Raw genomic sequence first — 17,855 nt, forward strand, 5'->3', positions numbered from 1 at the left:
ACATACAAACAGCTGCTTGTTTAATTGAAAATAAATTGATGGGTTTTTTTTGTTGCACTAAACAAGTTTTGGAATTGTAAGGTATTTTGTCTCGTGTCAATCATATCGTCAGTTATATTGTTATCACAAATTTTGGCCATATTGCCCTGCCCTAGTACAGAGTATACTTGAGTGGGCTATCCAGGTATATAGATGGCTGCTCAAGTACATCTGCCTTTTTAAAAATCTGTCGGAGAGAACCATCATGCCATCTGCGATCAAATCACTAGCAGCGGACATGTCCCCGTCGTACATGAAGGGTTGCACGAGAGCGGTGTAATGTCTGTGTGTAATTTTCCGCTAGTAAATAATCAAATGGTAAAAAGAATGAGAAACACCTTTTCGCATGGTCAATGGCTGCTCTTTATAAAACCCAGAAAGTTTAATAAAACTCACGTGGCTTGGATCCAGCACTAGTTAATGATTTAAAAAGAATTATTATTATAATAAAAAAATAAATAAATAAATAAATAAACAATGTTATTACCATTAAAACAATGTCCCTCTGGTGTGTGTCGACAGAGGAGGCTTGAGACATCACACTGTGCATTTGGATTTTTCTGGTATGTCATTTTGAAGTTATCATTACATATAAAACGAGTAAAGTTGACTTCTACCGGACTATGCAAATGACATCACAAAAATGCAGAACTCGCAAAATGCGCACATTATTATTACTACTATTATTCCTAGGGTTGGGTACCGAAAACCGGTGCCAATACGGCACCAGTACCTATAAAACTGTAAAAATGTAAATCTAAACAGTCTAAAGTGTGGCTATATTTCACAAGAAAGGATTCCGACACCGCGACATGCAGCAAATATTTTACAGCAAATGTAGTTGCGTGTAAATGGGGAAACACATTAAATGTAATTAAACATTTGAGGGCACATGGAATAAACTTAAAAACAGAGGAATGCAACATGTTTGACAGCTTGCAGACAACAGCTGGCACTATCGGTGTGAATGAGCCCAGCCCCAGTCATAACAACCGTAGCAAAAAAGAATCTACAGATTATGATGACGACATAATTTGACACTATTTGTCAGAGCACGTAGCCTGGCAACCTAGGTTGAACCAGTATAATGAATTATATTTCATTTTAACCAACTATACAATCATGAATTTGTGCTATTTTTTTAAGTCATAAGATTACTTGTTTTTAAGGTTTTCCAGCTAGTACTAGTAGTACTACAACAGTTACCCCATTTACCATTGCAAAGAAGGCTAATCTGACTAAGGAGATTCAAAAAAAATTTTGTTCAATAAAATATATCCTTGAGTCACCCACCATCATTTTGTGGCTTTTGTAAAGTATCGGTTCAGACACCGTTTTGGCACCGGTACCGTTTTAAAAGTATCGATTTGGCACCGGTATCGAAAATAACCCAAACGATACCCAACCCTAATTATCCGTTCACATAAACAACCAAAAAGACCTAAAAACAAGTAATCTTATGAATTTGTGCTATTTTTGTAATTATTTTTTCAAGTCATGTTTGTATAGTTGGTTAAAATGAAATATAATTCATCATACTGGTTCAACCTAGGTTGCCAGGCTACGTGCTCTGACAAATAGTGTCAATCTTTGTACAGAAAAAAGTGTTTAGTTGCTTTTTTCTTTATTTTGGATCTCTGAAATTAATAGGAATATTAAATAAATTAAAATATTGTGTGGAAGGTCATATGTATCTGTTATACATAGAAGTCCACGATCATGCTGGCAGGTAATGCCGACCCGTTCCGCTGGCTACCACCGCAAGTAAATTTTAAACCTGTGGGAACCACTGCTATCTACAATTATAGAATAGCATGAATATAATAAACAACGTACTTTTCTAATTTTAGTAAACAACACACTTTCCTAATGACATCTGCATGGCATAAATCATAACTTTTGTGATCAATATCTAAAAGTTACATTTTAAAATGATTTCTTCATTTAAACATTTCATTTCAAATTCAGTGATAAATGTGCCTGCCTTTCTGAGAGAAATACAATTTTCTTTTAAGATTTCATGTTAAAATGTCACTGACTTTCTCAGGAAGAGCCAAAGCTGTAGGTAATTTTACTTATTTATTTAATTTTACTTTAATAATAATCTAACTTATGGTTATTATTTACTAGAGAGTTAAGATTGCATGCAGCAAACAATTGATGGATAAATGGAGGAAATAATCATAAGACCAATAAAGAATGATAGATTAAAGCTAATGGTTAGTTGCAGCCTTAAAGGACACAAAATAGGGCCTAAAAGGAAACACATATTGCAAGATACACCACTCTGCTTACTGACATGTATATCGTCAGACTTGACAGACATTGCAATAGTTCCTTGTCCAGCAGTGTACGGTGAAACGGCCTTCTTCACATCGACATAAAGATGTCTGTTAGAGCTGTGGTCCTGACAAAGTATAAGACATTCACGGTCATCTTGCTGAAGTAGCATCCTGTACCATGAACATTCATGGTCATGTTTATGAAAGAGTGTATTGTACCATGGTGCACCATCTTACCGAAACTGTCCATCTAAAGCTGCAGGCATAAAGGGAGCAGCGACAAAACAAAACTAAAGTAAATTCAGACATTCTTCAGTGGATGTTGGGGGCACTAGAAAAAACAGGCATCACTCAGAAAGACCTGCCTGTATCACATGCAGCAAATTCAGGGCACTTTCACACTAGGCAAGATTGATTTGTACCGTGTCCAGGAAAGATTACTCCCTTCTCCTTACTCCCACACTGCCCAGCGTTCACATAATTATTATTCTCGGTACATAGGTACATTTGCGTATTCTCACCCTCCAAAAAAGCAGGTGGCAGTATACACTTTAAGTAGCATTAAACATAGAAAAGAAAAAAAAAAAAAGAGAAAGTCAATCTTCATGCTATGCCTAATATTATTGATGTTTTAGAAAAAAAAATGTCAAGAGCAATGCTCTCATGTTCTTTCCTTCTTCATTAGCTAAGGCTGTGCAGGTTAGAGGATGAGACAGACAGCACTCATGACATTGCGTTCTAAACCGCAGTCCCTTTTCCTGTCCAGGTACGATTTTGCTGTATCTTCTGTATCTGATTTGATCCGTACCTGCGTATGCCGTACTGTCCTCAAGATCACTTTGTCCAGCGGACTAGACGCTCGTATTTTCAATGATCAAAAAGAACCAGACTTTGGAGATAAGTGTCCTCAGAGATGATCCTGGGGCCCTGATGTGAAAATGACAGATCTCTTCCATCTGCATGGTGCAAAAGAAACCTCTTTTCTCAGTCCTTAAGGGGACAATTTAGATGCTCCTACACACAGAATGGACACTTCATGCTCTCACCTTATAGGATTTCAGATGTTAATTCTTCAAACATGCAGAGACCTAAGAAACTGCGTGGAAAAAACCTGTAAGCTGATTTACTACAGAAAAATTAATAAAAGCAAAACAGCACACTATGTTCCTTTATGTTTTTGCATTAATAAAAAGGGGTCTTTCCTCATGCGATCCGAAATCTGCGCCACTTCTGAGAGAAAACAGCATATGCAAAAACTCTTATTTTCACTTTCATCATATTCTTTTTCTCTCTTTTTTTTTTTAAACTCTCTGCACCCGACGCCACCAACAGAACTCGCTCCAAATCATTAAATTTCCACCATGAACTCTGTGCGCGATTTACAATTGCAATCACAGTACATCAGTACTCGTTATTCAGGATCGTAGTTAATCACGGTCGAAGTCTAATCAGCAGAACTCTGGCATATTTAGTTCTCCCTGCATTTTAAAGAGGTCTCCTTTACCTTTAATTGAAATAGTTGATGGAGCGTTTCCGATACGGCTCATTTCCTTGGTTCAAAATGCTCTGATACCAATACTACACCAGGTACGCTTTGTGAACACTTTTAGACAAATGAACAGGCGTCAGCGACTTGGATGCATTTTATGATTAACAAATCAAAGAAAAGGAAAGCTAACTCTGTTCTGTGCAAATCTCGATATAAAGTTCTACAGCAAATAACCCAATAAAATGTTATAATATGTTCCAAATATCCTGTATTTGAGCACTTCTCTATTATACATTACTCATATATGTTAATCACATAAAATGTTTATTTACCGATCAGCCATAACATTATGACCACTGACACTAACAAGACAACATTGATTATCTCATTAAAACAGCACAGGAAGTGGGTGGGATATATAAGGTAGCAAGTAAACATTTTTTTCTTCCTAAGAAAATTATGTGTTGGAGGCAGGAAAAATGGGCAAGTGTAAGGAGTTGTGTGACTTTGACAAGGGGAAAATTGTGATGACTAGACAACTGAGTCAGAGCAACTCCAAAACTGCATGTCTTATGAGATATTCCTGATCTGCAGTGAAGGAAAACCCGTGAACCAATGACAGTATCATGAAAAGCCAAGGCGTGAGGGCTGGCGCATGTACATTAGTCTGATACAATAGAAGAGCTACTGTAGCTCAAATTGCTAAAAAAAGCTAATGCTGGTTCTGACAGAAAGATGTCGGAGCATACAGTTCATCTCAGTTTGTTGCTTTAAATGGGGCTGTGTAGACACAGACCGGTCAGGGTGCCCATGCTGACCTGTGTCCGCCGCCAAAAACACCTACAACGAGAGTGTAAGAATCAGGACTGGCTCATGGAGCAATGGAAGAAGGTGGATGAATGAAATCGAAGATGTATGATGATGGTCTGAGGAATCACTTTTCTTTTACGTCATGTGCACCATGTTGTGCAATGCCTACCTGGGGAAAAGATGGCACCAAGATTCACTATGAGAAAAAAGAAAAGCTGACAGCACCAATGTTCTGCTAAGAAATCATGGGTGCTGTCATTTATGTGGAAGTTACTTTGGCACATACCACAAACCTATACACTGTTGCTGACCAAGCTCACTGTTTTTATGAAAACAGTAGTCCCTTATGGCAGTCCATTAGTCCTGACACACTGGTTCAACATTTAATCTACATTTATATGTATTTGCATTTTAGATTTGATATGAGAATTATGTTTTACTTTTTTTTTTTTTTGATTGACCAAGCTCTCTCGGAGGGAGGGATGGGAGGCACGATAGACGCTATCAAGTCAATCACGGCTCAAGCTAATCACGTCTGCAAGCTCGAGGATCGGAAGGGGGCGTATTGCGCAATCCTGCAAACATGTTACGGATTTGAGTACAGCAGAAATCTGCGCATCTTAAACACGCATGTGCGCCGGCTGCCGTGGCATAGCTCTAGCCACACTTGTTTCCAGGAGTAAAAAAGGAAGTTGTGTTGTGGAGTTGTGGTTGAAAATGGGTCTCTCTACGGAGAAAAAAAGGATTCATAGTTGAGGATTATTTCTGCTCATACTAAAAGGGGATGTAAATTGGGACAAAGTTTGAATAAGGTGGCAGAACAATCCCTTCCCATACCCGTCCCATTCCCCCAATCTTACACCATCTGATACCTACTTGTGTGGAATGTTAAAGGAGATTGTGTTCAACTGTGAAGATCCGCAAAGAACTGTGTCTGCATTATGCGAGCAAATCGTCTCTTTTGCAGGAATCTGCAGCAACCTTTGTTCTGGAATATGTATGAGAATCAGCATGAATGATATGAACACTTTCTAGCATGAGGCAGTATACACACACACTTCGAATGCTTACATTACGCATACTGTGGTAAATCAAAAAGCTAATAGTGTGTATGTCAGTTTCTTTCAGGAGAAATAATGTCAACAAGGTGATATTGTTTGTCTTTTCATTTCAGTACTGTATTTTTTGGCTCATACTGTACACGCTCCCTTTTCACTGCTTTTGAGAAAAAACATTTCACTGCGATGTGCAAAAACAGTAATTGTACTAAATGTTTTTTTTTTTCCAGAAGCTTGTTTGCACTTTTTGCTGTAGACAGTGTTACTATTCACAACTTAGTGCAACTTGGTACCGAGACACAGGTATGTTTTGTTTTTCCTTTTAAGCAAGAAAGATGTGTCTTTATCTGCATTCCTTATGTGTTTAAGATAATATGGCCATTTCGCCAGTGTTTTCCTGCTGACCAAGTAGACAAGTATGTACAAGCTTATATGTTTACAAAAAAACTATATTCGTAATGAATAGAAGTTCATGTCATTTTTTAACCCCCCTGAACCACCGTACCAAAGTGTAACTTTTACACCTCTACCTAAAAGTAGCCAGGTCACTCATTTCTGTATCAGTAATGACAAATATAAAATAAAACATGGACTCATATGTATAATCTCTCTAATAATAAAAGTTCCTCTATTAAGTTAAGTGTTTAAGAACTTTTTTTCTCACACTGATGCCTCGGCAACTTAAAATAGTCTGATGATTATTCTGAGTGGTGACAGTACCCAGAGTTTCACATGCTGACGATTTACAGAAGCACAATATGACAGACAGGTTACACGAGCAGGAGCTGCAGTGTGAACGAATGCGGTGACTGATTGGGACGTTTGTTGGGAGTGTGTTCGTGTCAACCGTTTACTGTGTCACATGTCAGAGTCCGATCTCTCCAAGCTGGAATTACATAACTTAGTTTGCATGCTGAAGATGCATGCCCACACACATTCTCTCTCTCTCTCTCTCTCACACACACACACCTTTAAAATACTCTTTTCCAACCACAAAGCCACAAAAAACAAACAACTTCCCTTCAACGTTCACCGAACATTGATATCGATCATCGAGTTATATTTCTTTTAAGGAAGTCTTTTAATAAGGGAAAAAAAATAAAAAGAGGTTTGAAATTAGCTTGCTGCTCTAAAGCTGAAGTCCCTGACCGCAGAACAAATTCAGTGCCTAATCAGATCAGAAATTGACGCTTCGATGTTGGCAGCTTTCCATCCAGTGAGAAGAGCCTGGGCTGTGAGGTCTCTGGAGACCATGCAGGTGCACTTTAGCGTTTGAACAGGAAGTCACTTTATCTGCAGCACTGCAAGCTCAGAGTTTCACATTAAATGTCTCTAGAAAAAAAAAAACATAAAAAAAAAAACAAAGGCAAGAGGTAACAATCCAAATCATGCCAAGATGAGGACAGAGTACGAGTTCCGACGCATGGTGCAGACTACAGCGCAATCTTACCAGCGCTGCACCCAGTAATTGTGCTATGACTCAGCATGTTGGGGTGTTGAAGCAAAGTCACTGGTTTCAGTCTGACATCGCTAACTGCATCTTCTACAGCCTGCAGGGCGGGAAAATCTGAAATTACCTTGACGTGTTAAAATGAACGTGCGTCGAAGGCTACGTCTTATCTTACAACTGCTTATCAGTCTCTCATCGATTCTGAAACATGGAGGAGGCATGCACTGCCAGCTTCGGCGTTTATAAAAAGAAAAGGAAAAAAAACGGCTGCTGCAGCGTGTGCTGAAGAAACGCTCGTCAGTTGAGGCTGGAAAATTACCCTGAATACACAGCTCAGAAAGGTTCAGCTCAGCCTGTACGCTGAGGTGCTGAAGAGAAAGGACGGTTAGGTTACGCGGGCTAGACAGCGAAGCACGTGATTCTGTGTGGCCAAAGCCCTGAAAACCTCAGCATGCACATCAATTGATGATTTGCTTGTCTCTTTCCGGCAGCCCGTGCCTTTTCTCTTTTCACCTCTGCGGTCGGTTCTTGACATTACAACCTCACGTACAACATGCAGGAGAACCAATCATAGGTTTGTAACCTTGCAATTAAAACTTGCCCTTAGAACAAAGATCTGTTGTGAAAAGTGTAAAGGCTGATGTCAGGTAAATTATGTCAAGCGTATGGACGTCGTTCATGTGCCTCAGGCTAAATTTACGACTGAACGTGCTAGGAGTTTTCAACTAAACTTGAGCCTTGCAGAGGTCGTCTCTACAAGCATACTGAAGCCCTCATTCTGAAAAATTTCATTTCAAGAGGGTAACATGGTACTGATAGTAAAAGGGATGGAACAGAAAAGGCCATTTTTCTGTGAGACCTCATAAAACCCTGACTCATATACTTCCAGAACGTTTTAAACCAGTGGTTCTCAACTTCAGTCCTGATGACCGCTGCGCCCTTTGTCTTCTCTGCTCCCAGCACACTGGATTTAACTAATTAACTAATTAACAACCCCATTGAAGTGGGTGTGGTAGAGCAGGGAAAACCATAAAATATGGAGGGCAGTTGTCCAATCATTGACTAGATCAAATTCATGTAACCAATCATAAGGCAGAAGGCAGGATTTCTTAACCTCGCACCTTTGTTGCCTCGCAACATTTACAGGCATCTGGAAAACGCTCTTATCCAAAACAACTTATTAAAAGTGCTACCATCAGGTACCATCAGGTAATTCGGAAATTGTTGTTTCTTTTTTTTTTGAGGGGGTGAGAAAATCAACCCAAATATTGATAAAAGCTGGCTAATAATTTTAATTATTTATTTTATTTATTTCAGTAACCAGAGTCATTATAAAATCACTTGTATATGAACAAGAGAAGCATATTATACCAGGAAAGCCTTCTGTCCCATTCTCTTAATTCAATTCAATTCCATTTTATTCATACAGAGCTTTTAACAATGGTCATTCTCTCAAAGCAACTTCACAAAATGAAAAGAAAATTTATGAAAGTGTGAGTCAGAAAAAATGTGTCTAGATAATAATGAGATTGTCCCTGATGAGCAAGCCGAGCACGACAGTGGCAAGGAAAAACTCCCCGAGATGGCAACAGGAAGAAACCTTGAGAGGAACCAGACTCAACAGGGAACGTATCCTCATTTGGGTGATAACAGTTAGCAGGGATTATATAAGATCGTTTTTTTCGTATTTCTTCATGGGAGATATTACAGTAAATAGATTTTTACTGCAACAAAAAAATAAAATCAACACACTTTTCATAACCACTGAATTCAAAAAGCCTCTTAGCAATGTCCCTCTAGACTCATTGTGGCACGCTATCGGCCTGTATGGATTCTTCAAGATTTATGAATTAGCAAATATTGTGCAATACCCACCTTCATGCTATAGGTTTCTGATCACTTCACACAAGACCAGATTTATGTAACCAATTTTTACCTTTTTGTAACGCAAAAAGGGAAAAAGGGGCGTGCACACGCACAAAACGTGCAATTTGGGAATGACAAATAGCCTAATCTGCATGTCTTTTGACTGGGCGAGGAAACCCAACAAGCACGGGGGAGAAAATGCAAACTCCATGCACACAGACACGAGGCAGGAATCAAACCCTCAACCCTGGAAGTGCAAGACCACAAGTGCTAACCACTATGCCCCCATGCCACCTTACAAATCATCATTTTATTTATAAATCTCCTAATTATACATAAATGTGGTTTAGTCTGACACTGAGATTTTATAACTTACCAAACAGTGTGCTACACTGGACTACAAGAACAAATATTTGAGTCCTGCCTTCATGCACTAGGTTTATATCCAATTAATTTGTAATTTGACTTACAAAATGTCTTAAAATGACTCTCCTCCAAAACACCGACCAGGATATAATACCCACTGTTTCTAAGAAGTCCATCATCTTTTCTTTTTTCTGTCTGTAATTTTTTTCTCCTCATATTGTATGTCCCTTAAGGGGCTCAATAGAATCCATTAGAGTTGAGTGATTTAATATTAACATCAAAAGAATTGAGTCACAACACACTGTTCAAAGTACTGTAAACTTTTTACTGTTAATCTTTTACAACATTTGACAGCACTCTATCTTGAAATATTAAGAATTCTTTTTTTGTCCATTCTCAGGATTTATTTTTGGCGACAGAAAAACTGCTGACACTTTGGATTTAATGTCAGTTTGGTAGTCAATGCAAATATCATGTTAATCGTAGTATGTCAGAAACATCTTCCGGTATCGCAACGTGATACGCTTTTTATATCACCCACTCCAGAAACACACTTCTTCCATGCAAGATTCAATGCAAATGATTTAGGTGCTTCTTTCACTCTCACATGGTTCCAACCAGCATGCTTCGAAACCGCACATCTCTCTTGACCTTGTGGTTCCTCTTATCTTTTATTGCGAGAGATGTTTACTCTGCAGTCCCGAGGTCACCTGATCTCTGCTCCTCGGCTCTCTCGCGCTGCCCGCTTATAACGCACACGTGGGAAATCCGAACTGATTTCGGATGCACATGCACTTCAGGAGCACAGATATTTACTGAATAATGGATGTTAAAATATTTAAAGTAGATGTGTTCATCAATTGTAGATTTTTAAAAGGTGAGATCAAGTTATAAATGTGTATAAAATGGAAATGCTGTTCTAGTTGGCACAACAGGAATAGAAGAGTAAGTTCCTACTGAGAAAAGTTTCATAAAAGTAAGGAATTCCCTTGATTTATTTTTGATGATTAATAACTGACAAATTAGCCTAAAAGGCCTGTAATGCATGTTTTTCTGTGATTGAAAACTGTCTTTAAAAAAATATTAATTTACATAAGAAAACATTAAATATAAATTAATTAATCTCTAACACGTACACCGAGTTGACATTCATATTATTCTTACACATGTTGTTCCCAGGATCTATAGTGGCCCAAGGGGTAGAGTGTCTATAAAACGGCTGGATGTGCATCCAAATACAGACAAGCAATCACAAGCAGAACTTGGAGTACAGGAGTTTTCCTGATGGGTCTTAAACATGTCCTACTAACATCTCTTTACATGTTACATTTACAAAAATAAATAAATAAAAACAGTTTGCACCTTTTAGTGAAAAATACTGCTGGAACACCATGAATACTTTGAATAGAAATGGGATTTTTATTATTATTATTATTATTATTTATGTAAAGGGGACCCCCCAAAAAAGGTTATAGATAACCTAAAGCCTTCAACCCCCTAAAGGCCCATTCTTCTCCTTTACTGCAAATCGTTTTTGTCTATATATAATTGTCTATATATAATATATTCTATGAGGAAGAAAGATGTTTACACGTACACACCTCTAATGCAATGTGGAACCACACAGTGAAGGACGAACTCTCGCTGTGCCTCCGCCTGGAATGTTACTGAGCCTCATTCTGGCCTACTGACTGATTAAACTACTTAGTGCAGGTCAACACCCAATATGCTCGCTCTCCGAGCGAGATGAAGACATAAACATGTAATGACCTGAAGATTGCTGCTGATTAGCAACTAGAGTAGACTATTAGAGACGAGAGGACGATTAATCATTGGGCAATCAGCCAGCTAAAAAAAGAAGCCGGGGTCAACAAAAGTAACCATTTGTCTGTATGACAGAAACAGAATCAAAATTATGCTCTGTTACAATGAACTAAATAAACCATCGGACCAGGTCTGTGCAATTTGTTCATCAGGCTAAAACAGGTAACTGACTATACTGTAAAGAATCATTAACTGAAGGTAAGACAGTATGGAAGTCGAGCCAAACTAAATTCACTTAGCAAACCAATGCCAAAAAGAGATCCAGCACCCGTGCCTGATAAAGTACAGACGTAACCAAGCAGATCGAACTGGATTCTTCAATGGTACAACTAAGACAATGACACAAAACAGCTGGTGAGCTAAAGATAATGCAGAGGGAAAAATTATATATTTAAAATAAAATATAAACCTTCTGTCTAAACCGTGTTCACGCAGACTTAGTTGGACCATCTGCATATGAGAGCATTTTTTGTTAATAAATAAACATCAGGCACAAATCAGATGCATGGTGAGTCTTGCTGGAACAATTCCTCATCGAGGTGCAAATTATTATAATAGTCTGTTTGTTTAGATTTTACGTATAAAAGATTTTTAAAAAATAATAACAGCAAGGTTTGTATGATGATTAAAAACAGAACATAGTATCTTAAACATTTAAAACTTTAAGTCTTTTTTATTTATGTTGCAGTAAATCCTTAAACTGTAGGAACAATCAAGTCATACTTAAAGAGTTATTTTTCTGATGGTTGCACATGAAACACAAAAAGCTTGGATTAACATGGTTGAGGAAAAAAAGTGGACCATACAAATAAGGAGTAAGTTAGTTATAGTAATGTCATAAATTAATCATAACTCAATTCATTTATGTCAAGAATTTCAAAGATCATCAATGTATTAAAAACCACTAATATTTGTTTTGTGTAAGATTTCCTCGTAGTTCCCGTATCTATTAAATTGCGCACCACAAGAGGGCGATTTGCAGTTTGGGTAGTGCACAGCATTGGATGTTGCATTTTTAGTGCCCTTGTTTTGAGTAGAGGGAGACAAGAGCAGTATTTTCCACTGCCTTGTTGTCATCATTTTCTCTGTTAAAACTATTTGGCATGCACTAATTTTTCTCATGTAAATAATTTGTTGGAATTGTACCACTAGAACTGTTTAAAGAAAACTTATACTGATAATAAAATCTGCTTCTGTGCATTAATTAATATAATTTTACACATTACATTGTTAACATGGTTTTAGCTAGTGGCTAACTAACAGATTCTCGTACTTAACTATAGCGGATTAAACTGAATGGTAGTGAATGAATATTTGGATTGTTAAGGGGTAACTGTGTTAGCCACATATTTATTTTTGCTTCTTACTCCAGTGCTTCTCATGCCTTTTGTGTCCGGCTGCGACTCCCCAAACATTTTACAACCCCGTCCCTAAGGACTCGCCCTGAATCACACTACAATGTGCTCTGGTTCTCAGCACAGGGGACGTGACTACACTGTAAACCCTGTAGCTGCGTAATCCTCTACTGCTATAACCACGTTATATTTCTAGCTCTGACTCTACTTCTGGGATGTTTATACCTATCATACACAACAGTGATGAAAGATACAAAAACAAACCAACAACCAAAAAAAGAAAGAGGGGGTTTATACCAGATTCGTTTCCTGACACAACTCTCTTAGAGTTATTTAGGCTTGGGACCGACACTACATCTAGTCGTTGGGGTTTGGGCATTGAGTGGGAATTGAACCCGGGCCTTCTGCGTGGCAGGCGAGAAACCATTGGGCGATTCATACACTACAGGCAGTTTGGGGCTGCAGTACCCGGAGGAAGCCCACCAAGCACTAAGCTAACATGAGAACTTGCAAAACATCTGAGGCAGGAATCGAACCTTCGACCCTGGAGGTGCAAGGCAACTATGCCACCATGCTGCAATACACACACAGACTTTTTTTTTTTAATATAATATTTTGTCAATATTAACTAAAATCTTATAACAGCAAAAAGACAACAAACACAGAGGATGTGAATAAAAATTATGGAAACTTTATGCTTAAAAATACAGGCCTACATGAAGACCTTGTAATAAATTTCTATTTTTAATTTTCATCACTGGATTGTGATTTCTGCGAAATCGTATCGTGTCGGGTGTGAAACCGTTAAACTGAAAATACACGAATTGACAGGACAGGGTTTTCAAAAATGGGAGGGGAAATAAAAGTTGAACATGAACGATGGATGCAGTCAGACTTTCTCGCTGTCTACAGCTTTGCTTTGGTGCTTTAGTGTAAAAGTAATAAATGCTTATTGGCATTGATCCCGAATCTATACAGTGTTTAAGTAAATTAAGAGAGATATTGAAAGAAACTGGAAAGAAATACAGTGTGTCTGTAAAGCCAAGGGTTAACCAGGAACTAAAATATTAATCATAAACATAAGCATGTAGATCCAGATGTTAGGAACAGTGAAGTGCATGTGTCTGATTAGGAGTGCTTGAGTGTGTCCACCTGTACTGTACAGACACAGAGTGAGAGAGAGAGAGAGAGAGAGACTTATATGTTGATTAATATGAAGACAGAGCAAAAGACCAGAGCCTAATTAACAGAGAAACAGACCGCATTAAGGCTGGACTGGACCGGGCAGGAGTGTGAACAGGAGCTCGGCTTTGGCCCTTTATCGGAATGTAAACACCACACACACACACACACATTATAAAAGCGACATTGCAAACAGAAAGTCTGCTCTTTGTGAACGAATAAAACCTAGCAAAAACGTCGACTCGTATACACTAGCTAGCTAGTTAGCTTAGCCTGCTAGGAACTTCATCTTAAAAGGAGACTAAACAAAATTTCAGACTGCAAAACCATAACTGGGCAAAGAGACAGAAATGTGAAACACGTCGTCATGACACCGGTTTTCTTTAACACCAATTCCACAGAGTTGCATTCATTTTCCAGGAAAATTGCACTCCACTCACAAAGACGGTGCTGTTGAAGGCTAACAAGCCCCGACACTCTTTCCCAAACCCCGTGTTCTCACAATTTCTGCACTAAAAACCCGTGATGTTTATTTCAGGGGGGCAGTGGAAAGGATACCCCAAACCTTTGCTTAGTTATAATCTATCGTTAAAAGCAACCGACTCATCACGAGCACAAGAAAATGCACACAAAAACGTTCACGTTTCGAAATAAAACCGATAAAAGTGTTAAGCATTTCCGCACCAGCACTGTTTTGCTTTTCACACCGACTCCGCTGAGTGTAACCGCGCCGGTTGGAAGAAATAATTCGTTACTTACGCGTTTAAAGGATTCTGAATGACAGCCGCCATTTTGCCCCACTGTAACGGAATAGCAGCGGAGGCAGCGCAGATCCGAGGGAGAAGCCCGAGAACAGACAACCAATCAGAGTGCAGTGTAAGAATTCCCACCAATCCACGGGCGGCACTGGGGGACGGGGCGTGGTCATTGTGTCTGAGCTGTCAGCCCGAGAACGCCCATGTTTGAAAGGTATTTTAAAGGGATTTCCTTTGTGCACAGAAACAGTGTCAAGTTTAATGAAACGCGCTTCATTTCCACGAAGCCCTCTTCAGGTCAGATAGTATGACCGCATAATATCTCTTTCAATAAACTAATGTCCAGAAATCTATAATTTGCCAAAGATTTACGTCAACCTAAAGGCTTAATTTAAATTGCTTTAATACAAATTACAGCAATTATGGAATGAACCTAAATAAAATCATTTTTTTCTTATCAAACACCATCAGCTCCTAAAGTACATAAAATAAATGTCATTATGTTAAAATTTATTTTTAAACCAAATTCAGGCATAAGTAAAGGTTCTTTTGCAGGAGCCCAGCAGCATCTTTTCTTCCTGAGAAGGCTGAGGAAGGTCCAGCTTCCATCACAAATTCTCACTATTTTCTACTATAGAGAGAGTCTATAAAGAGCATCCTAAGAAGCTTGCATCTTCGTCTGGTTTGGGAATTGTGCCATCTCGGACAACAAGGCTTGATATGCAGCAGATAGTGAGCACAGCTGAGAAGATCATCGAGGTCTCTCGTCCCTCCATCACAGACATCTACGCCACACGCTGCATCCGCAAAGCCGCCAGCATTGTAGCCGATCGTACACACCCCTCACACACACTAAGGATTCGGGCCCTCACATCCAGACTGTGTACCAGTTTTTTCCCTAATCCATCTGACTCCTCAATGCAATGGGACTGGACTGATAAACACACAGTAAGATGAACACCATCATCTCAATAAAATGGGACTTGGATTAATAAACCCACCCACACACACACACACACACTTACAGTACTTAGATGAATATTACCTATACAATAGGATTTGGACTGATACACACACACTCAGATGGACATCAACCTGGACAATTGTTTTTTTTGCAGAATATCTGCTGCTGATATTTTCACAAAAACTTTGGCTCTAAACTACTGCTATCAACATAAAATGTTTACTGCATTTATTGGACATGGATGATTTATTTATTTGCATTACCTCAGTTCAGCTCTGTGTACTGGTCGTCGCTACATAATCATAGTAAAATTGCATCATGTTGTGTTTGTTATTGTCTACACATTTTCATAAGTGCACTTTATGTTTATGTACAGTTCTTAACCAGTTTTGTTCACTTATGGTGGCAATTTGTTGTCTTAGCTAGGTTGGTTCATTTATGGTGCTTATTTATGTTGTATGTAGCACCTTGGTCCTGGAGGAGCGTTGTTTCATTTTATTGTGTACTGAACTCTATGTGGTCGAAATAACAAGAAAAGTCTCCTTGGCTTGACTTGACTTTTGGTTCTGATGCAGCTCGGTGGCTCAGCGGTTGACACTGTTGCCTTAAACTTCCAGTGTGTACCCCACCTACCATTCAAAATTCACTGGTACAGGCTCCTGGCCCCCAAGGCCCCACATACACCCTGTGGGTTTGTCCAGTTAACATGAATTCTGATCTAGCGGTCCACAACCTGATTGGTTGATTCTGGTGTGCTGCCTGATTGTCAGGGAACCCAATATTTCCAACAATTATTTCAAGTATTATCCAATTATAGAATGGAATACTTGAAGGCTGTTTACTGCATGCCAAACTAAAATGTGTGTCTCTGAATATAGAATTTTTGGTCAGGATCACTTCTCCAGAAAGAGTGGTCTGTTTGGCATTGTGATAAGTTGGCTTTACACGGTAGGGTAGCCAGACTCTTGTGGTGGAAACCAGAAGTTGCCCTAGGTCACATTATCCAATGTTGTAAACCAAATGATTTATCTTGCAATGGTCCATCATGGCAAGCAGCAAAATTATTTGTTTTGTACCCTGTACTCTAACTATAGTACAGTAGAGTATAGTTTCAACTGAAGAGCGTAAAGATATGGGGAATACAGTACCATTTCAAATAAAGACTGAACTACTGTGTGATTAAGGTCACCTATGGTAACCCTGGGTAACACTACTGTGCCACCCTATAAGAATCTCCAACTCCTGGACATTAAGGCTGCTTAGAGGTATGTTCCAGGTAGACTACAAATCTGCTACCTTATAATCATTGTAGAAATGGTGTGCCTTTTAAGCCCTATGGTTTGTGAGATTCATAGAACCACAAATACATACGGATTACTGCACAGAACCTTGTCTTTCAAAACCAGTGTAGTCATAGTGAAAACCTTAGCAAAGAGTTCCTGGGAAAAAGTGGCGGTCTAATGGTGGTATTATTTTGATATACTTAAACAATTAATGCATTAAAGAAGCTTTTCAGTATTCTCACACCCTTGCCATTATCTGTGGTTCACAAAACTAGAGTTATGAAAGGTTGAGCTCTCTTACTACCAAAAAACTCAATACAGTATACTAATAAATCATAGAAAGGAATAATGGTAATAAAGCCAGTGTAGCATTTTTATTTTATATTATTTCATAAAATATATTTCTCTACTCAAGGTAATTTCTAAATGCTGTCTATATACCCATTTTACCATTAAAGTTAGCCCTTAGAAGGGTAACAGCCATAGGACAACCTTGTGTAATTCTATGAGCTCATTGTTGAGAACACTTACAGTATATTCTATATCACACAGTTTTAAACACAAGTTTAATTTCTTCGTATAACAAGTCCATGAATACTAGCTCCTATACATTCATGTAAAAATGTAACAGTTTCACCCTGGAACATGGAAAACAGGACAAGTAATGAAGATGAGGAACAGGATAAAATGGTGGCAAATTGGTGAAATGGGCGAATTGGGTTCACATGTCCTACTGTTTCATGAAAAGATAATATTCCATTTTGTTACCTATTTTTTCACTTTAGACATTATGACACTGTTTTTCGCCCAAGTGAAATTAATTACCGGGTCAGGTACAGTATCTCATTCAAGAGAATATAGTTTGGTAAAAGACAACTGATGGTTAATCTGTGGTTAATTAAGAAATAAGCATGCTAAAATAACTTGTATAGTTATAATGGATCTGCTCTTCCAAAAATACTGTGAAAGATGAATTGAATTAAACAGTCATAATCCATTAGAATAGGCATTGGCACACAAGTGTGTGTGATCTGTAGCTCAACAAACCAATCAGTCATAACATTACCATCACCAGCAGGTGAACTGAATAACATCGATTAGTAATTATATAACAGTAAACTGGTGATAGGAT

The 17,855-nt window shown here is 38.5% G+C and overlaps 1 protein-coding gene across 2 annotated transcripts in view; it reads right to left on the minus strand.

Moving 5' to 3' along the window:
* The window catches only part of LOC128535871 (zinc finger protein DPF3-like), a 35,125-nt gene extending 20,572 nt beyond the window's left edge, over nucleotides 1-14,553 (minus strand). For both annotated transcript variants that reach the window (XM_053509947.1, XM_053509948.1), the window contains exon 1: nucleotides 14,481-14,553. In XM_053509947.1, the coding sequence (XP_053365922.1) occupies nucleotides 14,481-14,512 (32 nt within the window). In that variant the 5' untranslated portion in view covers nucleotides 14,513-14,553. The remainder of the gene's footprint in view (nucleotides 1-14,480) is intronic.
* Between the last annotated feature and the right edge of the window lie 3,302 nt (nucleotides 14,554-17,855).

This window comes from Clarias gariepinus, chromosome 13 (genome assembly GCF_024256425.1).
Source record: "Clarias gariepinus isolate MV-2021 ecotype Netherlands chromosome 13, CGAR_prim_01v2, whole genome shotgun sequence".
Classification (NCBI taxonomy): Eukaryota; Metazoa; Chordata; class Actinopteri; order Siluriformes; family Clariidae; genus Clarias; species Clarias gariepinus.